The following is a 27,530-nucleotide window of genomic DNA, read 5'->3' as shown; positions in this document are numbered from 1 at the left end:
CTAATACGCAGATGAGGTGTTAAAGGGAACCAATCATCAGGATTTTCGTATATAAGCTAAAGCCAATGCTATTATACTGGCACTAGCAGGCAGATTATCTACATACCATTAGTGGTCAGCTCGGATGTTTAGGCTTTCATAGCCAACAAAGTAAAGTTTAAAAAAATCGGCAGCTGCTTAAGTGGCAGCTGCAATGGAGCAGAAAGTATCTGGGTGGTTATTCATATGGATTCCCGCCCCCCTGCCTGTTGTTTCTCCCTCTCTCTGTTCTCTATGCCAGAGGTTCCCAACTCCAGTCCTCAAGGCACACCAACAGTGCGAGTTTTCAGGATTTCCTTAGTATTGCACAGGTGATAATTTAATCACCTGCAAAGGTGCTGAATCCAACACCCATGAAATGCTAAAGAAATCCTGAAAACATGCACTGTTGGTGTGCCTTGAGGACTGGAGTTGGGAACCTCTGCTCTATGCTAATTGTACTATTAACTAAGTTGGCTTCTGCGCATGGTGCTTACCTCCGGTGCCATCTTTGTGAAGAATGTGTTACCTCCTGCTATTCTATTGCTAAGAGAGCAGCACATGCGCCCTCGCATCTTCTGCTCTCGTGACCACGGGAGCGCACGCAGTCACAACAGAAGTGGAGAACAGCTGATCGGAGGACACGATTAGCTGCAGAAGAGGACAGCACAGCAGCCTACCAGGACACCGTGTTAGCATAGCGGTACTGACGTCACGGGGTTAGCTGAGTCCATTGTGAACTTACCTCACCTGACCACGTGCCGTGCGATCCAGTGCCGATGTCGCTGGCACGCTGCTGTCTGCTTGTTCTTCCGGTCTGACGCGTCCTCAGATCAGCTGTTTCAGGGGGCAGTCTCCACTTCTGTTGTGACTGCGCACGCTCCGGCGGTCACAACGAGAGCAGAAGAAGCAAGGGCGGATGCGCCGCCCTCTAAGCCGCAAGAATAGAATAGCAGGGGTAACACAATCTTCACAAAGATGGCGCCGGAGATGAGCGCTATGCGCAGGCGCCAACTCTGACACCAACTTAGTGAAGAAATTTAGTGAATAGTAAAATTGGCATAGAGAACTGAGAGAGGGAGGAACAATGGGGGAGGGAATCCATATGAATACCCACCCAGATATTATGTGCTCCATTGCAGCTGCCACTCAAGCACTTTTACTTTGTTGGATTTGAAAGCCTAAACTTCCGAGCTGACCACTACAGGTATGTAGAGAATCAGCCTGATAGTGCCAGTATAACACTGGCTTTAACCTATATACCAAAATCCTGTTGATTAGTTCCCTTTAAGTGCTCTGGACGTGACGCACTTACCAAGCCATTGTCTTGCCTGGTTGGTGCCCTGCTCAGCACTAGTCTCTTTAATTTGGTAGCTTATAGTCTGTGTTACTTCAGGAAAGGATATCAGATAGTGATCAATCAGGCTTTTAAGGTACCTTCACACATAGCAAGATCGCTGTGGAGTCACAGATTCTGCAAGAACAACCTTGCCAGCGATCTCGTTACGTTTGACACATAGTAGCGACCAGGCCCCTCCTATGAGATTACTGGTCGTGTCGGAATGGCCTGGACCATTTTTTGATAGTCGAGGTCCTGCTGGGCAGGATTCATCGGTGTGTTGCCTTACCAACGACCTGGTTGACGACTCAGAGCTCAGACACGTACCACCGAGATCGTTGTACAGGTCGCTGTATCGTTGCAGCATCGTTGGGAAGATCTGACTGTGTGACATCTCACCAGCGACCACGTAGCGACTTACCAGCGATCCTTATCAGGTCGTATCGTTGTCGGGATCACTGGAAAGTCGTTAAATGTGACAGGGGCTTAAAGAGACTGTTGCTGGGTGGGAAACAACCTCCGGAGGCAATGGCCCTCCAAGTGCTATTTCATGCCAAGAGCACTTAACACCTGATTTTGTATGTCAATTAAAATGCAGCAACCATTCCAAAATATAGGTGTCAATGGATTTACTTTTTAAAGACCTTCATGCTGATATATGCAGCTTAGGGTTTTGATCTTACTGACAGATTCCATTTATTGATAGCGCTGATGGGCTTACCGAGAATTGTCTTTTTCAACTATGTAACTAATTGGATAAGTGCGTTCTCTGATTATGCAATGTTTTTTTATTTTGACAGGAGCTTAGAGAAGTACTTCAGGAGCATGACTGGTCTTTTCATGAAGCACTTGAGGCATTAAAGTTGTTTGCAGAGGATGAGCAAGGTAACAAAAGTCATATGAAGCTGATCTCTTTAGTTTGGAAGTCAGTAAACAATGTCTTGCTGGGAGAAAACATAGTTTTATCATGAGAATGAATCACAAAGCCTTGTGCTTTTAAGACCTGTTAAGCACACAAGGCGCAGTACATCTATTCTCCCCTTATGGAACCTTCTCACCATTCTTTGCTGCCACATACTATGATCCAGTGTGTTTTCTTTCACCTGATGAATCTTTTCAGAGACGTCCATAAAAAGCAGGTACGTCTGAAGAGCACTTAGGCGCTAACACTTGACACTACTCGCACTGCCGTCTGCTCTCACTCTTCACCGATGTGATTGAAATAGTCTAAAAAACGAAACAATGAAATCTGACTGTCATTATGTCAATGACGTCCATTGGGTACCAGCAATATTTGTTGTACAGCGAATCTGGCAGAGAAAGCCATAATGCTAATGTGAACAGAAGTTATACATAAACTGTGTGTAGATTTTAAAGGGAACCAACCAGCAGGATTTTCATATGTAAAGTAAAGCCTGTTCTATACTGGCGCTCGGATGCTGAATGTAAGCATAGCTTTTGTTCAGATATTCAATATTTTATATCAGAAATATGTAATGTTTTAGTAATGCACTGCTATTTGACTGACAGGTGCAATAGGAAAGTATTATGTGGGTTGGGTCTTGCTATGTATACCCGCCCCCGTCTTTCTGCCTGCGCCAAAATTAACATCTATGACGGCAACAGGGAGAGGAATGCCAGGCATGCAGACACTGGCAGGAATCGATAGCAAGACCCGACCCACAAATTCCCTTCCTGTTGCACCTGTCAATCAAATAGCAATGCATTGCTGGAACTTTACTTGCACATATTTCTGAAATAAAACATTTAATTTCTAAACAAAAGGTATGCTTTCATTCAGCATCTTAGTGCCAGTATAGCACTGGCTTTACTTTATATATGAAAATCTTGCTGGTTGGTCCCCTTTAAGGGCATATTTATAGGGGTTTTCCACTACTTGGACAACCCATTTTCAATCACAGTTTGCCTCTAGTAAATAATTACACTTGAACTCCCCTCCAGTACTGTGCCGTTTCAGAAGTGTTGCCACTGGCTCTTCTGGGGATTGAGCAACCTTATATCACACAATCCCTGCAGCTAATCAGCACTGGGTTCGCCCTCCTCTCCTATGGACTTAATGGATATCCGAAGTAAGTGAGAGAGCACCCGCAGCTCTCGCTTCTTCCGGCGGTCTGATTTGTCCAGAGGTGGGGGGAGAGTGAATCCAGTGCTGACTGGCTACAGGGATTGTGTCACAAAACAGTGTCACTTGATCCCCTGGAGAGCCAGTGCCAACACTTCTGGAACGGCACAGTACTGGAGGGGAGTTCAAGTGTTATTATTTTACTAGCTGCAATCATGGTGTTTGAGAAGGGGCTGTAGAACATTAAATATATCAATGGGTGCATTCCACAGAAATAATACACTACACCAACTGCCTTGTTAAGTTATCAGTTTTATAAAGTGGGGATGAACCCTCTATTATTGGCGATACCAGAGAGCTATTCAATAGTGCGGCTTGCTTCATTGACCAATTACATCTCTGCATTACAATGGTCCCCTTGCAGCACAAGGCACCGGTCAAAGTTATTTGCAGAATTCATTCAAAGTAAAAACAACCTCCACTCAAAAATATTATATATTGCAAAGTGTGCACAGTACCAACATTCCAAGCTGTACTATTGAAAAAATGAGATTTTTGGCAAAAAATTGCAATTTTTCGAGCCACCCCGCCAACGTCACGGCAAATCTCCTGGGGCAGTCCTAACACTAAAATATTTTTATTTAAAGTGTGCCATGTGGCCTCACATATGCAAAATTAGGACTGCACAGCACGTACCTTGTGCTTTTCAGTCACCGTCTCCATGACTGATTCATGGTTGTGGGCGGGACAGGCCCGAGCACATGCTGCTTAGAATAAATAGCCAGTGGACGGGGTTGGATGGCAAGTGTGAACAGCCACCAACCGCCAAAAATCAGGACAGATGGAAAAATAAACATGAGGTGCACTGCAAGATGAGAACCAACTGGGACCCTATAGAACAAGAAAAAACAGCATAAAAACAACCTCCACTCAAAAATATTATATATTGCAAAGTGTGCACAGTACCAACATTCCAAGCTGTACTATTGAAAAAATGAGATTTTTGGCAAAAAATTGCAATTTTTCGAGCCACCCCGCCAACGTCACGGCAAATCTCCTGGGGCAGTCCTAACACTAAAATATTTTTATTTAAAGTGTGCCATGTGGCCTCACATATGCAAAATTAGGACTGCACAGCACGTACCTTGTGCTTTTCAGTCACCGTCTCCATGACTGATTCATGGTTGTGGGCGGGACAGGCCCGAGCACATGCTGCTTAGAATAAATAGCCAGTGGACGGGGTTGGATGGCAAGTGTGAACAGCCACCAACCGCCAAAAATCAGGACAGATGGAAAAATAAACATGAGGTGCACTGCAAGATGAGAACCAACTGGGACCCTATAGAACAAGAAAAAACAGCATAAAAACAACCTCCACTCAAAAATATTATATATTGCAAAGTGTGCACAGTACCAACATTCCAAGCTGTACTATTGAAAAAATGAGATTTTTGGCAAAAAATTGCAATTTTTCGAGCCACCCCGCCAACGTCACGGCAAATCTCCTGGGGCAGTCCTAACACTAAAATATTCAAAGTAAGCCTATGGCTGTGCACATAGACTTAGAATGAATAGTGAGTGTAAGTGAAATACATTGAACATATATTAGTCTTGTTAATTCTTTGTTTTTAAAAGATTTGCATGTATCCATAATCACACCTGAAAACGTTTAAACTCGGTTCACATATGGTAGATTTGTTCTAGTTACATAGGTTGAAAGAACACCTAGGTTCATCGGACCATGTCAGAAACATGGAAGAAATTACAAACAGTTCGGCAACAAATGTTTGACAACCTGACCTGTGGAAGTTTTTGGGTTTTTTAATAGCCAATCCCAGGAATGATTCCTAAAAGATATTGTTTTCATATGCAGTGCTGTGATTGGGTTAAAAGATGTGCATGGAACCTGTATTTATCCACAAAAAATGCTTTAATATCCCCGCGAAAATAGCGGGAAAACACCATTGGTTTTATTTTTTGCTTTTTTTTTTTTTTTTAACTCTCTGAGTGCTTTTTATGGGTGAAAAAACACTGCAAAGAATTGACATGCTGCAGAATTCCATAACATTGCAGTTTCCCAATTCAGTCAGGGAAAAAAGCAAGCACATTTCAGAGAATCTGTTTGGTCTAGCCGTATGTGCTTTTTTTTTTTTTTTTATTTATTTATAAAGTAGTCTTCTTCTTTAGTCGTCTAAAGGAAAACTTTTTTTTTTTTTTTTTCCCTCCGCCATTTTCTTAATACTTGTTCTTCTGACACTTTTCAAGTCCTATAGATAAAATCCTGTTAGGTTCAGTACACAGCCACACCAGAGTTGGCTGTTGAGAAAACACAATTGACTCAAGAAGTGCCACCAAAAATGTGGAATCTTTTCCTAAAGAACGGTCTGGAACGGTTTCCCGGGGAATAAAAAAAAACAAACTCCATTTAAAGTCTTCTGAAATATTCTTCGTCTATACAGTGGGACCTCGGTTTACGAGTATTTTGCTATACAAGCAAAGCTTGCTGTAAATTTGTAACTCAGTTTATGAGCAAGCTTTGCTGTACGAGCAAATACTTACCGCACACACTTCCGATTCCGTACTTTCACCGCACTCTGACCCGCTCTTGCAGTCCTCACAAACACGCTCACACACACATTATGCTCACCTTACCTTCCGTTCCATCGCCGGCCTCCCGGTTCTTGTAGTTCGTCGGTACAGGATGTGTATCGGGTAACCATCACGACGATGGAGGAATGTCCGCTGTCAGCCGCTTCTCCAAGGCAGCGTGCTGACCAATCAGAGGCAAGCGGCTCCTGCTTTTGACGTCAGCGCTCTGCAGAAGCTCCGGCATCGGTCGCGATGGTTACCCGATACACATCCTGCACCGGCGAACTACAAGAACCGGGAGGCCGGCGATGGAACGGGGAAGGTGAAGTGAGCATAATATGTGCGTGTTTATGCGTGTGTGGAATGGCACAATAGGGGACCAGGATGGGACATTGAACAAGTTGTGGAACAAATTGTCTGAACTTCCATTATTTCCTATGGGAAATTTTGCTTTGCTAGACAAGTAACTTGGTTTACAAGCACACTCCCAGAACGGATTGTTCTCGGATACCAAGGTTCTACTGTATATAAGCCAGCAATCATCTGCCATTCCCTGTCTTCAGCCTGACCTCCCTGCATATGCTGTGAAGCACTGAGATACCTATTCATGGATATGAAGATGATGATGCTGAATATTTACAGTCAGTGTATTTGTAACTTTATTTTAGCATTATAGGCAGGATTTCTAATTATTTATTTTTTGCGGAAGACCATTGAGATTCCTATATAGAAATTTATAAAGTAAAGTATTAGAATTTATTCAGTTGTTTGTATCAGTATTTGGAAGCCAAAATTCGAAGAGGGTGCAAAGATGTGAAATAGTAGGAGTCTTTCCATTATATTTCCAAAGTTTGTATGCATTAATATGAATGCATATCTAGAAACAGTTTCTGCTTCTGCTCATTGACTTTTACCTACAAAGTGGTAAAATCAGTGGTAATATCTATGTTTAGGCTGGAACAGATTTTAGGCTGCACAAAGAAAAATCTGATAACTTTCCATGGGTATGGGTTTAAAGCAAGGGTGGGCAATTAATTTTCCCATGGGGCCGCATGAGAAATTGAGATGGTTTTAGAGGACCGGACTAATATAATTAACTCAGTTTTACCCAATACTGTATACAGTATATACACTATCCCTTCATAAACAAACAGGACTGTATGACCCCTCGTGGCCCTGCACGCACACACGCAGACATGTTCATTTTTTTCTCCAGCAGCACGGGTGTCACACAGATCGCACACTGATGTGATCTGTGTGACATCAGTGTGACAAATACCAGAGAAAACGCGGGTCTTTTTAATAAAAAGATTTTCTATATTTACCTCTCTCCAGCGCTGCTGTCTCTGGCTCTGCTGCCTCCCGCTCCTTATCGCCGCTCATTATACTCACTGAATATTCACTGCAGTATATACTGCACCTGTAATATACATCACTACACTCCTATATACTGCATCTGTAATATACATCACTACACTCCTATATACTACACCTGTAATATACATCACTACACTCCTATATACTACACCTGTCATATACATCACTACACTCCTATATACTACACCTGTAATATACATCACTACACTCCTATATAGTGCACCTGTAATATACATAACTACACTCCTATATACTACACCTGTAATATACATCACTACATCCCCATATACATCACTAGACCCCTATATACTACACCTGTAAAACTACATTCCCATATACTACATCACTACACCCAAATATTACTCACCAGTTACCCCCTCCCCCTCCACCCTCATTGTCCCCTCAGGTTATTACTCACCGCTCCCTCCTCAGGTACCTCCGTACAGGCCCCCGCCCAGATGCTTCTTCTCTTGTAGGGGCCCCGCCGCTGCTGTTCTTGTAGGGGCCCCGCCGCTGCTTCTCTCCGTACGGGCTCCGGCTTCTGCAGCTTCTTCTCCTGCCAGGCGGGAACTTTTCAAATTACACACACGCGCGCGCCGTACTGATGACATCAGGGCGCGCGTGTGTGTCACAGAGAAAGTTGCCGTGCAGGCAACAGAGGACAGATTCCTGCGTTCCACTGCCTACACTGTGCGGCGCTGCAGGATCTGTCCTCTGTTCCCTGCCCGGCACGCAGCGTATGATGAGGGCAATCTGACCACGCGCCTCCCGGAGCCTGGAGCTCCGGACAACAGGTCAGAATGCTCTCCTCACTGACCGGCCAGCAAGGACGCCCTGAGCCAGGCGGGCCGGTCACAGAGTAGGCGGGCCACCCCTTGCCCAGGTCTGGTTTAAAGGGAAGCTCGATTCATACTGCCTATGTTTATCATTTCACCAATCTGAGTTTTAGGCCTCATTTAGACATCTGTATTTCATATAAGTATTCTATTTGTGTTTTTCACAGATATTATTTATACTTGCTATAGTCTATGGGGCTATTCACATTTCTGTTTTTATCATAGTCACGAATTATGAAGTCACCAATGCATGTATATGCTATGGAGCTGTAGAAACAAATAGACTTGCAGAGCACACTGATGCCACCCCTAGTGCTGTTTGTTTTTCAGTGACTGCTAGGAAGAGGCTTGAGAAGCCTCCAAGTGTTTTTTTTTATTGTGTATGTAAGAAAACCTGATTGAAGCACCTCTCCAACATTTTTTTTTATTTTCATTGCTTGAGTGGTGCTTCTAATCAAAGTGTCCTGTCCCTAGTAATATACTCACCCTCCTGGCATTTTCATTTGTTATTAGCATTGCTCTTGACGGACTCCTGACAGATCACTTCAGTGTTCCATGGAGCGTGCCGGAGGTCAAAACTCAGTTCAAATCTGAGAGTCTCGTTCTGGCTCCTATAGGTTCCATTAGGAGCTTGTGACGTCACTTATGACTTCCAGCCAGTCAGAAGCTATAGGCACAAGATAGCACTGCGGGGCCAGAGTTATGCCGAAAAAAGATGAAACCGCTGGAGGATAAGTATAACGGTAAGGTCAGAGTACTAAGGGTAAAAGCACCACTCCAAAGCTGAAAAAAACAAACAGTGGTGCTTTAATAACTGATGGTATAAGCTGACACAGACAAAATACTGATGAAAGTTTTTTTGTTTTCCACGTAGAGTAAAAAAAACCCGATGTCTGCATGTTCTGAACTGCTACATCTTTTGGAAATTGTTTTAATGATGAAACGAGAAATGTTTTTTATATTTTCATTGTTTTAGGGATCCTTCCCATAATTCTATCTAATGGGGGGCCAAGCCATATTCTAATGCAGCTAGGATGGCATGAGGCGCATGATTGTCTAGGATCTAAGTTAATGCAGTGTGGTTTTCATACAGTCAGTATTGATGTGGCAACCTTGAAAACTAGACCATACATACATATATTGACCATTACCACGTTATGCTCTTGTTGTGCATTGCTTTATTCTATGAGGAGATGTGCTTATACCAGGGTTGATTGATTTTATCCAGTCGAAGCGTTTTATCAAAATTGTACCTGTTGTCATCTTCAGACATGTTTGGTATTTTATGCCCCATGAATAGGTTTGTGATCATATTTTTTTAGAGCTGTACTGTGATATAAATTGACCACTGACTGCTATCAGTTGCTGTGTCGTCACAGTCTGACACTATCCAATCACTGCTGCCAGTGTTCGACACACCTCTCTGACAAAGAGGAAACACCCAGTTGTCTATTTATAATGATGGCAGACTGTAGAGACCTTCATATGCTGATATTGTGCATCTCTGTATTAGACTAGGATAGGTGCTCGATACCTGCTCACGCAGCCCGGCTGATCTTCTCACATGTGACATCTCTGGCCCTGTCTACCTTCAGATGCAGAAGTGAGCAGCTCAGAGGATTGCCTAGACTGGACGCAATTGAAGCAAATCCTCAGCTGTAGACAGTATTGGATCTGTACTGGTGTCAGCCTTTAGATGAGGATCAAAATGTTTACCAACACCAAGCAAAAAATCTTGAAAGTTGTGAGGGGCTAAAAGCCAGTGTATAAGAGTTTAACATAGGGTGGCATGATGCTTAAGTATTAGAAAAGTGATATCTTAATTGGCTTACCACAAACCTCCTAATTGTAATCTTCGATTTCACTCCTAATTCTTCATGCTGATTGGCATATTGTGCCCTTAATAAAACCCAGCCTTCTAGTTGTAACACAGAAAACATGTAGCACCCCATGGGCACCTGAATCTGGCACCCTGAATGCGGACTAGTCTACCCGACTTCAGTAGGCTCATCTTACTGACGCTGACGCTAGGCTGCATCACTTTCTGCTGTACATAATCGTACAATAATTGATTGCGCTTTAGTTACCTACATCATTAAACGCTTCAGTAGCTGATTCCGTCTGTCACTGCTGTGGATATTTTGTGTGAGAGCAGAACCCTCTGCTGCCTGAATTGATTTTATGCTTTGCAATGGATACATTCATGTTCACATATACATAGTGCAGTGATTTCTGTCTGAATTGTCTTTTATTAACCATAATGTTCTGTTTACTGAAATAAACTACTGATGTACAGAGTGTGCAGCAAATCCAGTGTTATAAGGGGGGTGATGGCTTCACATTAGAAATCCAATGTGGCTAGTTCAGTCTCCTTATGGTAAGTTATGGCAGATGTTCAGTAGCACATGTATGTCATGCACAGCTGTACAGACCAGTAGGACAGGAGTCATCTCCCACAGTGATTGGGCTAAGGTTAGAGCATCCTTAATAGTTCCACCCCCTGTGTCAGAAAAGAGAGGGAATAATGTACTCATTGTGACCAGCCATATTGTTCTTGAAGCCCTAGAGTTCTATTTCCAGTTATCATGTAACGATCGCTATTCCAAAGGCCAAAATAGAATTTCCATTCGCTTCTTGTATTTGAGCACGTTTCCCTAAGCACGTTTACTAGTAGGGACACACGTGCCACGCGCCACAGTAGAGTTCAGAAAGCTGCATGTGTACGTTGTATTAAAACCGTATTTGTGTTACATGAACAGATGGCTTGCAGAACGCTGATGTGTCTAACGGCAGAGGAGCTTCCGAAAACAGCACAAATTACCCTAAAAACCGCGCCAAAGAGAAGCCCGCCAAGAAACCGAGCCATGCGCAAAACGGCTTAAAGAAAAAATCAAAAGATAAATATAACCTTTACAACCTTAAAAGAGACTCAGAGAGCGAGGAGTCAGCCTCGGATGCAGGCAGTGTCATGGATGAAGACTATAGCAGTGGGGATGAAACAATGGAGGAGGAATACCAAGATAAAGTAGTCAGCTTCTTGCAAGATGCTTCCCTGGATGAGCTCGCCCTCATCCCTCAGTGCTCTCTAAAGAAAGCTCAGAGGATCACTGAGCTCCGGCCCTTCCATTCTTGGGATTCTCTGGTAAGTTTTCACTGTACACTACCTTTTTTTTTTTTCTTTTTTTTTTTTTAATACTCCTTTTATGCTTATAGGCAAGAGGTGTCTACAATCTGAGGAGGCATAGATGGGTGGCCTTTTCCTGAGCAGGCTAACACTAGATTCATGCTAAGCCAATAGCAGATGATATAGTGTCATATGACCTAATTTTGAATAAATTAAGGGGTGATTTTGCTGAAAAATCCAAGCTGATTGGCTGGCAATCCTGTCACTCATTCAGCAACCTAGAAACTTGGTTCAGAGCTCTGCTGAAGCTGACATTAGAGCTTTCCTTTGAGGAGAAGAACTTTGCCAGTCTGTCCTGAGCTATTTTAGCAGAAAAGTCAAGCAGGAGGCAAGAATGTGGCAGGATTTCTCCCTCCACTGTGACTGCTTGGAGACACAGCTGCAAGGGCAGCTCCATGCTTCCAGATGCCAGCATGGATTGTTCTTTTTTCCCCCATTTTCACTGCTTGCTCCTCAGCCGTGATCTGTAAGTGCATTTTTTCACCTTTCTTCTGGTTCCACATTGCTGCCATTTTCTCAGACGTTGTTAGACTGTTGCTTAACCCAGAGAGCAGTGAAGACTGATTTTTGTGAAATCCATCATGTAGCCGGACATGGTAAGTACATGCATGTTATAAATCAGACACTTTCTACAAATCTCATTATTTTTGACTGTAGAGAATATTTATTTCTTTTTCCCTAAATGCTTGCGTGGATTTTCCTTTATGGCTTTACATGGAATGTCATTAGCAATGTGTAGCGGTGCAGGCCTTGCTTGTATATGTGTTGTATATGCAGAATTGTTTTTAGTAAAGATTATATTGTGTCTCTAGATAAAAGAATGCTACATGTGAGTGACAGTGCTGTATGGAGTTGTGAAGTGGGCATACTCACTAGGTATTCTGGGTAACCAAACCAATTTTACAGACCCGTCACGGAAACATCGGAGCGTTTTTTTCTGTTTTAGAAATGGGGACAGAAAAGAGGGTACATTAGAAGTCATTGCTAAAGCTGCAGCACGGAGCCACAAGCTGCTCTGCGCACACAGGAGAGTCGTTTTGCCTGAAGCTTTTGGCTGCTTTGGCAACATCTGTCTATTAGACAGCTCACCACTCAACTTGTCGGGCTTCGCCTTAACTAATTCTTTGTTAAAGTATTTGCTAAAGGGCTGCCATTCCCACAGATGTCTGTCTTCATTTACTTTCTCCCCTTTGGCGAATAGATAATGTTTTAAATGATGTGTTGACCTGCAGTGAATTGAATTTTTTTTTTTTTTCTTCCCTTTTTTTTTTATTTGATTAAACTTGTCGCTTAGCATCTACGCCCAAATATTCCTCGGTAGCTGTAACTACATGCCCCAAATCACAGAAAATAATTAACTTCCAGCAGATGTTATTCTGCCAAGGCATGAACATATACTAGTGTATATAACGTGTCTTGTGCTAACAGGATAGATTTCAAGTGTCTTTTAGAAATGCATTTTTTTTTCTACTCCGTGTGTTCAGTTCTTAGCGCCTTGGTGAACACTTTATATTATTAATAGATTGCCATCTTCTTTATCTGGAGCCTATGGATATAGCTCCAGATAGGAAGGCTTTGATTGCTTTATCATTGTAAAACCTTTATTTACAGTTATTAATTTGTCATTATGCATCCATTGTAGCTTTTCTGGTCTAATGAATATAGTTGGGGTCAACATATAAAAGCTACCTCTATATCTCAGATGCTGCCAGTCAGTTCATCCCAGTCCTCATGTAATTCAGTACCCTGTGCCTAATGATGGTGAATAGTAAAACACTGACGCACTGAAAGTGCAGGATCTGAAAATAGATCTAGAATGATGCTTAGTTTGTTACTAAACGGCTCCAGACACCTTAGTATATGGCCCTACATGCTCCCTCACCAAGATGAGGTTTCTGTGAATCATCAGGGCCCTACAATGATTAACATTAAAGGTCCAATACAGTGGCAGATGGTATGGTGTGCCTGTGCCAGACCCTGCTTTCTACCTCCTGCCACACCACTGTGTGGTTACCAGCCATTCATTATATAGGACCTCATTGTAAATATTTCTGGACCATTAATGAATCCTAGCAGTCTCATATAATGTGAGAATACAATGAAGTCCCAAAAAAAATGGCAGGCCAGTAACCACATAGTGGTGAGGCAAAGGCTGAAAGCAGCACTGTGTCGTCACTAGCTTGGAATTGTATTGTACTTCCAATGTTGATCCTTCTGAGCCCCTGATGAAGCCTAGCAGTCTCATATACAAGTAGCAAACGATGAAATCCCAATTCAATGACAGACCAGAAACCACCCAGTGATGTGGCAGAGGTTACATAGGTTGAAATAAAACCTAGGTCCATCTAATTCAACCTTCCTCCACCAATTATATATTTAATCACTAAATCATTTATAAACAGCAATGTTGTGTGTACTGAGGAAACAAGTCGGACTGTGTATGTACTAGCCAGCCCTTATATTGGACCTCACTGGTAATCCTTCTGGGCCCCTGATGACTCCTACCAACCTCAGAATTTGAGGAAACATGTAGGGCCGTATATATTTTTGGTCCCTGTAGAAAGAAATTGAGAGAAGAGCGTTATCAGCTTTTAACTTCTATAGTTTTATGGCTTCTGTGTAATTCTATTAATTGTGTCAGTGGTTTATAAGAAAAAAATATCAGTATTAGGGTTTTCTCACAGCGTTTAAATCGGTTGAATGCAATGCGAGAAAATCTGGCATTGCACTAGGACCAATATTGGTCAATAAGCCAGAACAGATCTCCGATTTGGCATGTCTCTGATTACGCACCCCCATACAAGTCTATGGCTGCATATAAAACATCAGACTGCACTTGCATGTCATCCAACTGCTATATGATTTACTCTGAGACACAATGGAGAAGATGGAGAGATTAGTCTCTTCTTACCTGTGCTCTGATTCTAAAGCCCCCGTCACATGTAGCGACTTACCAGCGATCCCGAAAATGATGCGATCTGATAAGGATCGCTGGTAAGTCGCTGGGAGGTCGCTGGGGAGATGTCACACAGTCAGACCTTACCAATGACGACGTAACGATACAGGTCGCAGTAGCGACTTGTATAACTGTCTCTGCTGTCATTGGGACCCTGTCACAAAGTGTCAAACATAGCGAAGCATCCTGCCCAGCAGGACATCGCCTTTGAAGAAAATGGTCCAGGACATTCAGCAACGACCGGTGACCTCACAGCAGGGGCCAGGTCGTTGCTGGATGTCACACATAACGAGATCGCTGTTGCGTCACGAAAACCGTGCCTCAGCAGCGATGTCACTTAGTGAGACATGGCCTAAAGTTCACGCTCGCAGCAGAGTTTGAGTCGAGTGTCGTCATCATATCGCATTTGATGCTTTACGCTAATGTGACTCTGGCCTTAGTGTAAATGTTCAGTGAAGTGAGTGGAGAATGTTAGATTAGGTGACAAAGCCACGTGATCAGTATATATCACTCAATCTTGGATGATTTCCCCAACACCATTAGGTAAAATAGGGTTGTGCTCTGTTTCAGCTGCATTTATATAGTTTGCTAAAATCCCCTTATATCTCTATGTGACTTCTTTTAACATCTGTCTGTTCAGCAGTATATTGTGCCACTTGCTCTTCTTAAGGTGTGTAGCACAGCTTCTCTGCCAGGTGTTTTAAATATTCTATTCCTAAGATTTTCAGAGCTATCGAGTGACTTGGTTTCGACTTCAAATCCATGCACTTATCTCATTGTCATCCAGGAGCTTGGTGCTGGCTGTTTAGATGTTACCAGGTGTCCCACATAATGCAAGAGGCGTTGAGATGTCATCCATGTTACCTAAACACTACTAATGTATCATCGTTTAAGCTCATGGATAGTCTTCCTGGGCTTATTTTTACATGAGGCTTATACTAATTCTTTGTCATCTGTTGGAAAGATACCTAGAAGGCTTTCATAAATCTCACTTGTTTCCCATGCCGTTTTATAGATTATCTGAGAATACACGTTATCTTTCAGAATTCAAAGGATAGAAATAATCTTCAGTACCAGTATGTGCTCATTTTAAAGGGTGTGTACTTAGCATTATGGAGTGTTCATGTCAGTGTGGGTAGGTGTTTGTTTTTTAAGAATAATATCTCTTCCACGGTTTTGACCCACAAATTGTGCAATTTTTGTTCCCTAGACAGGAGCGTTTTTGGAGACAGGTTGATATTCTGCCTTTAATTTCTCCAGTGGGTGCACAATATGGGGCTTGCAGTGGCATTATGTGCAGCTCTCGGCCAATTATAGGGTCCTAGAGCTGGATTCAGAGGTTCAGTATGCCGATTGAGAGATAATTACTGAAGGGCAGTCGTATAAAACCCTGTTTAGGCCTTATTCAGAGATCTATAACATAAAAATCCAGAAATTATAGGCAACAACTCGAAACTGATACATTTGAACTCCAAGAGCAAGAGTCTTTAAATTTACCAATATATAAAGATACCCAGAAGACACCGTGATGCAAATGTATAAAACATTTTATTTTATAGCGCACAGGGTATTGCAGTACATACAAATAACAATCATGAAAAACCGGATTGAGTGAGTGAAGGAAGAGGGGAGACCCCACGTGACCCAGGACATGTGTCAAAAATTAGAACGGACCTGCCAGACCAGATGAATACAAGTAATTATTGTAGCAGCCTCATGCCCATACAGATGGCCCTAAAAAGGGGCCCAAGAGACCATTGTGCCGCTAATTAGTGGCCCCATAACCTAAGCCTATGGATTAATACCAGATCATGACTCCAAGGTCTATATGTATAACTGGTACAATAGCCAAAATACCCTCTGAGGCAAAGCCTATAGCCTCAAATACGATTAAGAGGTGCCCAGGTAGTATCACGTTAATGGAACATTAATAAGGCATGTAGGCTTACCACAAGCAAAAGAGGCGTCCGAGGTTCCTGGGGGACACGTGGGGTCCTTCACTCACTCAATCCGGTTTTTCATGATTGTTATTTGTATGTACTGCAATACCCTGTGCGCTATAAAATAAAATGTTTTATACATTTGCATCACGGTGTCTTCTGGGTATCTTTATATATTGGTAAATTTAAAGACTCTTGCTCTTGGAGTTCTTATTCAGAGATCTGTATTTGTTGACATACTCAAAAACATGCTTTGAGTGTCATCAGTGTTTGGGATGCAAAATGTAATGATGTCTCCTTCTGACACACACTTTTTCCAATGTAGTCGTAAAAGAAATACAACAATTTTAAAAGATCTTGAGTAAAAAAAATATCTTTTTTTTTTGAAGCCCTAGATCCAGACTATGTACCAATTGTAAGAAAAGAAAGAGCTTAGTCAGCCTCGAATATTCTCCCCTCTTCCAGCTTATAAAATTTTATCTATACGGCAGTATTGGCAAAGTTTAATTCAGAATCGGGCTCATTGTGCAGCTAAAGCCTTGTGTCCTGGTAGCATTTAGGTCTTGAGAGTGAGCAGAAGCCATCATTCATGATTTCCCCACTCCATACTACCTCAAGGAGTGTACTGACCCTCCTACACTTCCACTCTGCCCCCAATAGCGTATGTTAGTTCATTGTACATGACTCAATTACTGCAGATATGAGCAGTGTCTCAGCCTTGTTACATGAGAGAGGAGCTAAAACGGCCCAGATCTTTTCCTGTCCAAGTGTCATTAAAGTTGTTTGCCATCCACTTATGTGTGAATAACATACATTTACGAGTTTAGAACATGCCCAGGATGATTACTCTTGAGGAGAAAACAAATGTCTGGTTCAACTTTGTCGTGTAATTTTGTACTTGACACTTAAAGGGGTTTCCCAGATTCTTAAAATTGAGGCCATCAATATCAGATAGATGAATGGGCATGGCACTTTGGTACCTGAGCACCTCCATTGATTTCTCTGATACTGTGCTGTAATAGCATGTGGAGCATTCCCAGGAATGGCATGGAGCTTCAGCGAATTGTAATCCCAGTCACAGCCTACCCTACAAGGATAGACCAGTACATGGTCAATAATGTGGAGGTAGCACTCCAGCCTATATAAAGCAGCTGGTAGACAGTGTGTGGAGCATTGGTCCCACATGACCCATCATTAGTGGCCTATTCTAAGTTGAAGACGTATACTTTACTTTAATGAACTAGTAAACCTCTTAGCTGTGAGATTATGTCCACAAATGGCTGAAATTTCTACAATTGAATAATCCATTTCCTTTAGGTTTGTGCATGGACTTCTGTGCTCCTTCAGATGCATGGGACAGTGGCTGAGCTCTCCGGAAACGATCTGTCTCCTGTGAATATACCCATTTTTATTTATTTTTTTTCACCCTTTGGCATTATGAACCTCAACTGATGTGCTATAACGACTCTGTCTGGTCTGTCCGCACCTGCTTTCCAGATTGGCATCAATTAGGCTTGTACAGGCGGCAACCGTCAATTACTGACCAGCAATGGGTCTCGCATATATCGGACAAATTCCTTATGCCATATTCCTAGATGGAACAACCTCAGTAAGATTCTATCATTAAGAGATTACCAGGAATAGTCCAATCAGTGCACAAAACAATCGTTGATCATCATCCATAAAAAATGATTGTGGTCCCCCTCAGGCTCGTCCCTACATATTAGTGCCATAAGAAAATGTGTGCTCAGATGTGCTCTCACATGGGCAGTAATTGTGGTGTAATACTCATCATTTTAGGGCCATTATCCATTACTCAGTCATAGTTTGTGTCTGCATTATCACATTTTTGGATTTATTTTTTATCCTTTACAAGTCTTTTTTTTACCTAGGAATAACTGAGAAGCCATAGATAATTCTGTGAATATTTGGATTTATGTTAAATCCTTTTAGGTATTAGCTACAAGATTTTTCTCCCGCTTTCACTACTGATTACCTAAGGAATAAACAAGAAAATTATAGCTTCCAGCTAAGGGGTGCTTCACACACAGCGAGCTCACTGCCGAGATCGCTGCTGAGTCACGCTTTTTGTGACGCAGCAGTGACCTCATTAGCGATCTCGCTGTGTGTGACAATGAGCAGCGATCTGGCCCCTGCTGCGAGATCGCTGCTCGTTACACACAGCTCTGGTTCGTTTTCTTCAAAGGCGCTCTCCCGCTGTGACACACAGATCACTGTGTGTGACAGCGAGAGAGCGACAAATGAAGCGAGCAGAGAGCAGGAGCCGGCGTCTGACAGCTGAGGTAAGCTTGTAACCAAGATAAACATCGGGTAACCAAGGTGGTTACCCGATATTTACCTTAGTTACCAGCCTCCGCAGCTCTCACGCTGCTTGTGCTGCCGGCTCCGGCTCTCTGCACATGTAGCTGCTGTACACATCGGGTTAATTAACCCGATGTGTACTGTAGCTAGGAGAGCAAGGAGCCAGCGCTCAGTGTGCGCGGCTCCCTGCTCCCTGCACACACAGCTAAGCGGTGTGCGCTGGTAACTAATGTAAACATCGGGTAACCATACCCGATGTTTACCTTAGTTACCAGTCTCCGCAGCTTCCAGACGGCGGCTCCGTGCAAGCGCAGCGTCGCTTGCACGTCGCTGCTGGCTGGGGGCTGTTCACTGGTCGCTGGTGAGATCTGTCTGTTTGACAGCTCACCAGCGACCATGTAGCGATGCAGCAGCGATCCTGACCAGGTCAGATCGCTGGTCGGATCGCTGCTGCATCGCTAAGTGTGAAGGTACCCTAAGAACTGATTCACTATCTCCACACCTTAGATATGCAACAAAGCCCTGGAGTATCCTGTCAATCCAGCATGTCATGGCTACATAAGGCGTACTGGTTACAGGGAAATCTACTAATGGAAGAGGCGTCAGATGATACCGCCTGATTACCAGTAAATGGTGTTATCAGTCTAAAGCGCTTATTAACGCCTCATATTTCCTCAGAACAGATGATTTCACCTTCCATTGTATATATTTCCACCATATATAAGATAAGAACTGGTGGGCATCGCTATTGATAGATTGGGCATCTATTACCACCACTTGTATCCATCATAGGGGTTTTCTGCATCTAGTTACTTGATTTCTTAATGGCCAGCACTAGGTTAAAATACTCCAATCAGATATTACGCTCTCTCCTCCATTTTAGTGTTGGGTGTTTGCCTCTGCTCCAGTCTTTGATTACTGCCTGTATCATTGACATCACAGCTACAGTGTATACCACTTGTGCAGACAATCGCCCTTCAGGAGCTGTCTACATTAGCACAGCCACTGTGTGCCCAGTCTTTATCAGTGCCAGTACAGTATAGGACCTCTCCAACAGTCATGTGCCATACTTTACTGGCATCACCACTTGGCCCTGGACCATGATGCCCGTAGTAGAGCACATGACTGTTGAGGCCACTGATTGGCAGCTGGTAACCTGAGACGGGGCAGCAGTGTCAATACTAGATTGCAAAGTGAAAGAGCGAAATGGAATTTATTTTTCATTACTCTTTGAAGCTGATGAACTAACTTTTGTATCAGCAATATGTGCTACAGTCAGTTTTCCTATGAGATTTGACCAGACTGCTGCCTTCTCTGTCCAATGCACATCAATGAGCTATGTGTTTCCAGGTCATTGTTACCAGTATAACCTTTTTTTGGTCTACATTTAGTAGGTACTCACTACAGTATACTAGGAACATGTTACAAGATCTGCTCTTTTGAAGATGCTCTGACACCGTTGTCTAACTATCCCAATTTTGCCTGTCAGTTGGTTTCCTACTTTTCTGTTTAGTCCTTCTACCAACACTTCAATTACTGTTTGTTCACATTTGGCCAATGTCATGACATAACCGAATGAGGAAGCTGTTATCCAAGGTGAACAACCGGTGCAGGACAGCCACATCTGGACAGCCAGGTTGCTCCCATCAATATCAGCAGCATGACAGCTCGGGACACAAGCTCCTACACTTTATACACAATCACTGGTGAAGATGTGTGAAATAACATGGTACTGGAGGCTTAGGAAGTATTTTGGGTACAGACTTCTAACCACATCTGCCACTTTCTTCATTCTGTTACTGTATCTTGTCTGAATTACTGTAATTTCTTTGTGGTGGCCATTGTAGAACAACACATGTAGATGTATTTGTTCGTATGTGCTGTATATCATACTTTAAACATGCAAAGGATATGTTGGGGTGGAAAGTTGGAGACGTGAATTCACACAAGTGATGGCTATTTTTTCCAATCTTGCCGTAGTATCTATGAAATGTGCTCCTGACCTTGGAATTCTAGTTTGTGGAATGATGTATAGGACTGCCACCTGCTGGTTAAGTGCGGTATAAAACAAATGCACTTATTGTGAATCGATACTAAATGAAAGGTTGTGTTTTCCACTGCAGCTTAATAAAGTGAACCGAGTGAATACGCTTTCAATAGACCTAATTTGGGATTGCAAAATATTGATCAAAGAGCGAGAGGTGGTCTTGAAACTTATGAACAAATGTGAGGACATTTCAAAGAAGTTGATGAAGCAAGTCACTCATATCACTGAGGATGGGGAGAGTGGATGGAACGTACAGCCGCCATCTATTCTCTCTAAGAGGTAGGAGAATATTGTCAGGTACTCTCTCCGTACTTTTAAAAGATCATCTTTCTAGCTTCTAAATAACCATATTAAAGGGAATCTGTCATCGCTGGAATCAGGCCTTTTTGCCCTATATTATGCTCTTCTTGGATCATATAGCAAAAACGTACTGACAGATTCCCTTTAATCTATATATTTACATAGGCTAATCCACGTTGTTTGTTGTAGAAAATGCATAACCGAAATCCTCAAATGAAAATAAGTTTTGCTGCTAATTGGCCAGGGCACTTTTTATTAAATGTAGAGGATTCTCTTCTGTGTAGTTTACTTACCCTGGCACTATTTTATTATTATTATTTATTTATAAAGCACCATTAGTTCCATGGTGCTGTACATGAGAAGGGGGTTACATACAAAATACATATACAAGTTACAGTAGACAGACTAGTACAGAGGGAAGAGGGCCCTGCCCTTGCGGGCTTACATTCTATAGGATTATGGTTGTGTTAATAATGGACAACCCCTTTAAGCTACATTTCATCAGAATACAGTTGAACGCTTGGTATATTTTTAGTGTGTGGAAGGAAAGCTGAGGACCCAGATGGCCCCACATAAGCTTGGTGAGGACATACAAACTCAATGCAGATGTTGGCTTTGGTTCCTGGGCCAGATGACCACAGGCTAATAATGACCACAGAGCCAACATGGACTCCATCCTGACAGAATCCTTAGTATGTGAACATGGCCTATGATGCCTTACAATATTTACTGACATTTCATGGCTTTTTTTTTTCTTACAGCCTGGTGCTCAAGCCTTATCAGAAGATTGGGTTGAATTGGCTAGCTCTCCTGCACACACACAAAGTGAATGGGATTTTGGCTGATGAGATGGTTAGTAGTTGCGTCACTGTATTCCACTGCTGTATTATGGGTCACAGTCATTCCTGTTATCTTCTAACTTCAGTTTGCTAGAGGAATAGTGCTGAAACTCTAGGCTAAGGGCTCCCCCCTCTGGCTCTGCTGTTATGTTCCACCCTATTCTAATGCGCAAACGCTGACTGGGGTGCGAATGCTGAGAGCATGGCTGATAGAAGAGCTGTCATTGCTTCTGTTAGTAATTGTTACTCATTATGTCTGCAGCAGCTCACAATAATTAGATCACCATTATTTTGCAGGGTTTGGGAAAAACCGTTCAAGCCATAGCATTCCTTGCACATCTTTATATGAACAGAGACACCGGCCCACATCTTGTGGTTGTTCCTGCTTCCACATTAGGTAAGTAGGAAACTCCACTGGAAAACCTGTTAGCAGATTTATCCTTTACAGTGCATGAATAACTTCCTACTACCATTATTGACTCAAAGGGCTTTTTCAGAAGTCTGTGCAACACTGTCCATGCACAGACCAGAATGCACGCCTGGCCTCTCCCGACAAATTCATATATTTTTGGCACTGTCATGCTCGGGTCATATTTGTGCACAGACCACAATGTAGCAGACTAGCCAGGGGTCTCCTTACCCGAGCGTGACAGCCTCATAGCAGTATATGACGCTTTCAAGAGAGCCGCAGTCAATACATGCACGGACTAGCCGGGGGTTTCCTGACCCGAGCGTGCCATCATCATGGAAGTATATGACGCTTTCAGGAGAGCTGTGGCCAGTCCGTGCACAGACTGGCCAGGATTCAAAGCATGCCCAGCCCAATAGAAGTATATGAAGCTGTCACACTCTGGTTTGGAGAGCCGTGGCCAGTCTGTGCATTCTGGTTTGTGCACGGACGTCTGAAAGACCCCTTATTTTACATTCACACATCCGCTTTCAAATGTCTATGTGCTGTGTGCTATATCTGACAGCACTCTGACCGATGGAGTAGTATGGATCTATTCACATATGCGTGAAAAGCACTAATTTGTGTGCGAGATCCATGAGAGTCAGGACAGGTCTTAGGCTATGTGCCCACGTAGCGTATTTTCATGCAGTTACGCTGCGTTCTGCACCGCAGCGTAACTGCATGCATCCTGCGTCCCCAGCATAATCTATGAAGATTGTGCCTAATTCATGCCCACATAGCGTATTAGAACACAGCGCTTCGGCTACTGCTGAAGCGCTGCGTTCTAAAAAGCAACATGTCACTTCTTTCATGCGCTCTGCATGCAGCCCCCGCTCTGTCTATGGGAGAGGCTGCATCCAGAGCGCATGAAATCGGCTTTTCATTACGGACTGTTTCTGCAGCGATTTGAAGCGCACGTGTACTGGTCAAATCGCTGTAGAAATTTCTGCAGGGCCAGAATGCAACGTGGGCATAAGGGTACCCTCACATTAGCGTAGAAAAAATTAGTCCAATTTTCATCCAGAAAAGTAGGACAGTTTTTTTCTCACTTGTCATCCGTGTGCTGTCTGTAAGCAATCTGTTTTTTTCAGCCATTATTAATTTCTAATCATATGCAGTGTCCTATACTACAGAATGGTAGCCTATTCATAAAAAACGCATGCCACTAGGATGGTCCCATATGACATTGTTTTATTATTCTCGCTCCCATAGACTTGAATAGGTGAGTCTCATCTTGTTTATACGTCCAGTTGCAGCACGCTGCTATCTCTTTCCTCAGGCTGAAAATAGTTGCAAATCTTCACTGTCTCATTGAGTAGCATGGGTCAGATTACAATCCCTTTTCTCTCGCATTGCACTTGTCTGAGTTATACGCTAGTGTGTGCGTGCCAGAGTACTGCGCTTCCGTTACTTGGATCAAAATAGGACACAACGCGCTGCATTTTTTTAGATCAAACTCACTTATGCAAGTCATTAGGTCTGTGGGAAAAATAAACAGCACACAAATGCCATCGGTATCATCCCTGTGCTGTCTGTATACTTCCTACTTAATGAATAGGAGAACCTTCACATTTTTTTGGCTTTTTTTGCCATAAGATTGCAAAACAGTAATGCTGACCAAAAATGGAAGAAAATTGGATCAGCTTATTGTCTGTTCCTGGATTAAAGGGAACCTGTCAGGTCCCATATGCTTTCTAACCTAGTAGCAGTGTGATGTCTGGCCTAGTAACCCCTTCCTACCCATCCCTGTGTTGTAATATTGTCTAATATGAATGTATAAAAATGTTTTATTACTTACATGTTCCCTATGTAATTGAGCAGAGGCCCTAGTCCCCTGGGTATCGCATCACCCTGTGGGCGTTTGCATGGTTTCCGTGGTATCACACCCCTGTGGGCGTAATACCATGGATTTACCTGAGTGACGTCACCGTTGCCCCTTGACATCCTACTCAGGCGCACTTACCATTCCCGCAGCCTTGTTATCCGGGTGCTTGCTTGTCAGCTTCATACGCGCACTCTGCATGCTCAGAGACTCCTGCAGTTCCGACCATACGTATAGCGCATCTGAAGCCGAGAAGCAAGCACCCGGATAACAAGGCTGCGGGAATGGTAAGCGCGCACTCGCGGGATCTCAAGTAGCGACGGTGACCTCACTCACGTAAATCCATGGTATCACGCCCACAGAGGTGTGATACCACGTAAACCATGCAAACGCCCACAGGGCGATACAATGCCCAGGGGACTAGAGCCTCTGATCATTTACATAGGGATCATGTAAGTAATAAAACATATATTTTTATACATTCATATTACACAATATTACAACACCAGGGATGGGTAGGAATGGTTTACAAGGGCGCACATCACCCTGCTTCTAGGTTAGAGCGCATGATGGGACCTGACCGGTTCCCTTTACGCTTAAAAAGATATTGCTGCAGATTTCAGAAAGTAGAAACGCAGTATGAATATAACTCACCGTTTTTTTTTTTTTTGGGGGGGGGGGGGTTGTGTTGGGGGAGGGGGATGCAGCTTATCCATAGCAAGTAGTCTAAATAGTAACCTGTTCTATTATATATTGAAATACTGCAAATATAACCCCTTACAGTGCTCACCGTTCTGTTTTATTTCTTAGATAACTGGGTCCGAGAGTTCAATCACTGGTGTCCAGATCTGAATATCTTACTATATTATGGTATGTGCAGTTTACCTTTTTCTTTTCATACATGCTGTATAAGTATATACTTTAAGTGCCGATGTCCCATTATTCTCTTTTGTGCAGGTTCTCAGGAAGATAGAAAGCACTTACGATATGACATCTTGAGTAAAGTTGTAGAATTTAATGTTATCGTCACCACGTAAGTTTTACTGTACATTGACTTACTGCAATTACTAGATATAGGGCGACCTCTGGTGGTGAACATGCTACATTGCTTTTTTCTTGCATAAAACCCAACTATATAATATATGGATTTGTATATTGTAAGAATGTAACATGCAGTACACGAGACCATTAAATCTCTGAGCCAGGAGGAATAGAAGTAAATGTGAACCATTCTTAGTTACTAGTTTTACTCTATGCAAAGCATTTCTTTATTATGGGAACAGTGGAGGATTGTCTGTTAGCTTAAAAAAATGTGAAAAACTTACTAATATTTAGCTGCTGTGATGTGGATCACTTTATACTAAGCTGTTCCTCACATTTATAAGCTTGCTTGTTTGCAGGTACAATTGCGCCATCAGCAGTGCTGAGGATCGCAGCTTGTTTCGACGCTTGAGAATCAATTATGCAGTGTTTGACGAAGGGCACATGCTGAAAAACATGAGTTCCATTCGCTATCAGCACCTTATGACCCTAAATGTAAGTGTCGTCATTGTACAGTGCACTTGTAGGCTCCAAAGTCTCGCCATTACACGTGCACGGCCATTCTGTTGATTTATTTCCTTTCTTCAGAGGAACAAATCTGAACTTGAATGTATATTAAGTGTTCCTGTCTGCAATAAATTACGCTGTTTGGACAAGCGTGGTTTTCAATCGGCGGTTCAGATTCTGTCCTATAATACATCAATGTCGGAGAAGGAAGCTGCCTTAACATGAAACACTTGCAAGCTGTTTTCTACACATTAATCTGTAAAGCTTAGCGCTTGTACATGATCATATTTACACTGGAATTTAGCAAGACTCCGTTAGGGTGGTAATAGCTTTTATAAGAGACCGCCAATATACGTGCATGTTCATGCTGCTGTTAAGGTCATTGGCTGCCTATTAACATTTCTTGGCTCCCATTTTTAAGTAATAATTCATGTTAGTTGCTGAAAGTGATTTAATTTAGGAAAGAAAATGATGGTTATTAAAGTACAATTAAACCTGAATTACAAAGCTCATAAAGATTAAGAGGAGATAATGCCGCCTGTGTCATTCACACGTGTGTTGTAGATACTGAAGAGAAGGCAGTGTGCATGGAGGCGGCCTTCCCCTCCCCATTATGTAATGTCTCCATGGAGGGAACACTAGCCAAAAAGTGTGGATTAGTGACAGGTCATGATTTGTGTACAGTGTGGAGTGCTCTTAGGACAGACTGTAGTGGGAATCTATGGGTTTAGGGGATTTGGTTATCTGGTTTACACCTCTCTGCAGCTGCTGGGTTCCTTTTTCTAGAAGACCATCCATATTTGAAGCCTTCAGAAATGCTGGTACAGAAATGGTTCCTTAAACTTTGGCAAAAGGGATCCTATATTCCTTTTTGAAAATATAGTTAGGGAACATTAAAGTGGTTCTCCAAGATGGCAACCTTCACATACTTCAAGCTTCAACTTGTTCTAGGCACACATCAGACAGGTTTCAGCCTGGACATATATTTGGGCTGCTGGGTAGTAGTGCAAATTCCTGTCAGGCTGATGTACCTCACCATGAATGATCTTCTCACTCTGCCTGATGGGTTTACAGCGGGATATGCACCAGGAGATAATAAATCCACTCTGTCTTATCTGTACTGGTCACCATGCTGCTCTTCAGCCCCCTCTACTTCACATTAGCTCAGGGACATCTGTCCTCGGCAACGTTTTTTCAGGCTACAACCTGTGCTAATTGGAGGCCTAGTATGGGCTGCAGCCTGAAAAAGGTGATGTCTGCCATCTTTGATTACTTCTCTTTGAATTCCTTCAAGGGCTCTTTATTAGGAGTCTATCAGATGGATTGCACTTTTGTGTGGCACATTCATGCACAAGGTTTTGATAAGAAAAATTTAAAATAAAAAAAGATGTTACCCAATAATTAAGAGGGACAAAAAATGATGGTAAATGTCCATAGCGACCATAGAAGTAAGTTTTATTCTAGTTTTCAGGAGGCCTGTGACGTTTCTTAGGGATGGGATTCATCTTTTTAAGTGACGGCTGGTGCAGAAACATGTAAACTGTATATAGCATAAGAAGGAAAAGACCAATTATGCTTGTGCTGTTGATGTCTTGGATAGGTTTTGTCACATTGGCTGTGAGATGTCCTACTTAGTTCTCCACATATTTTCCTATTGCCCGAACAGGCCAAGAATCGTTTGCTGCTAACTGGAACTCCCGTCCAAAATAATCTGTTGGAACTCATGTCTCTCCTGAATTTTGTGATGCCGCACATGTTCAGCAGCAGTACCAGTGAGCTCAAGAGAATGTTCTCCTCCAAAGCGGTAATTGGGAATGAATTCTGTAGAAAGCTAAAACTTCAGTCTCTGCTAAGTGCATGTAATGTGACATCGTTATTT

General features: G+C 42.7%; 1 protein-coding gene across 2 annotated transcripts in view; it reads left to right on the top strand.

The window, feature by feature from the left end:
• The window catches only part of SMARCAD1 (SNF2 related chromatin remodeling ATPase with DExD box 1), a 194,154-nt gene that overhangs the window by 98,103 nt on the left and 68,521 nt on the right, over window positions 1-27,530 (top strand). Inside the window, exons 8-16 of one of the 2 annotated variants that reach the window (XM_075351068.1) lie at window positions 2,158-2,242; window positions 11,002-11,384; window positions 20,768-20,970; window positions 21,753-21,843; window positions 22,128-22,227; window positions 24,914-24,973; window positions 25,061-25,136; window positions 25,504-25,639; window positions 27,318-27,455. In XM_075351068.1, the coding sequence (XP_075207183.1) occupies window positions 2,158-2,242; window positions 11,002-11,384; window positions 20,768-20,970; window positions 21,753-21,843; window positions 22,128-22,227; window positions 24,914-24,973; window positions 25,061-25,136; window positions 25,504-25,639; window positions 27,318-27,455 (1,272 nt within the window). Of the gene's footprint in view, window positions 1-2,157; window positions 2,243-11,001; window positions 11,385-11,692; window positions 12,023-20,767; window positions 20,971-21,752; window positions 21,844-22,127; window positions 22,228-24,913; window positions 24,974-25,060; window positions 25,137-25,503; window positions 25,640-27,317; window positions 27,456-27,530 lie in introns of those variants that run through there. The other variant, XM_075351074.1, reaches the window with a different exon arrangement.

The sequence above is a fragment of the Anomaloglossus baeobatrachus genome, chromosome 1 (assembly GCF_048569485.1).
Source record: "Anomaloglossus baeobatrachus isolate aAnoBae1 chromosome 1, aAnoBae1.hap1, whole genome shotgun sequence".
In the NCBI taxonomy this organism is placed as follows: Eukaryota; Metazoa; Chordata; class Amphibia; order Anura; family Aromobatidae; genus Anomaloglossus; species Anomaloglossus baeobatrachus.
The sequence above is the reverse complement of the archived record's forward strand: the minus strand, read 5'-3'. Positions and strand labels throughout refer to the sequence as shown.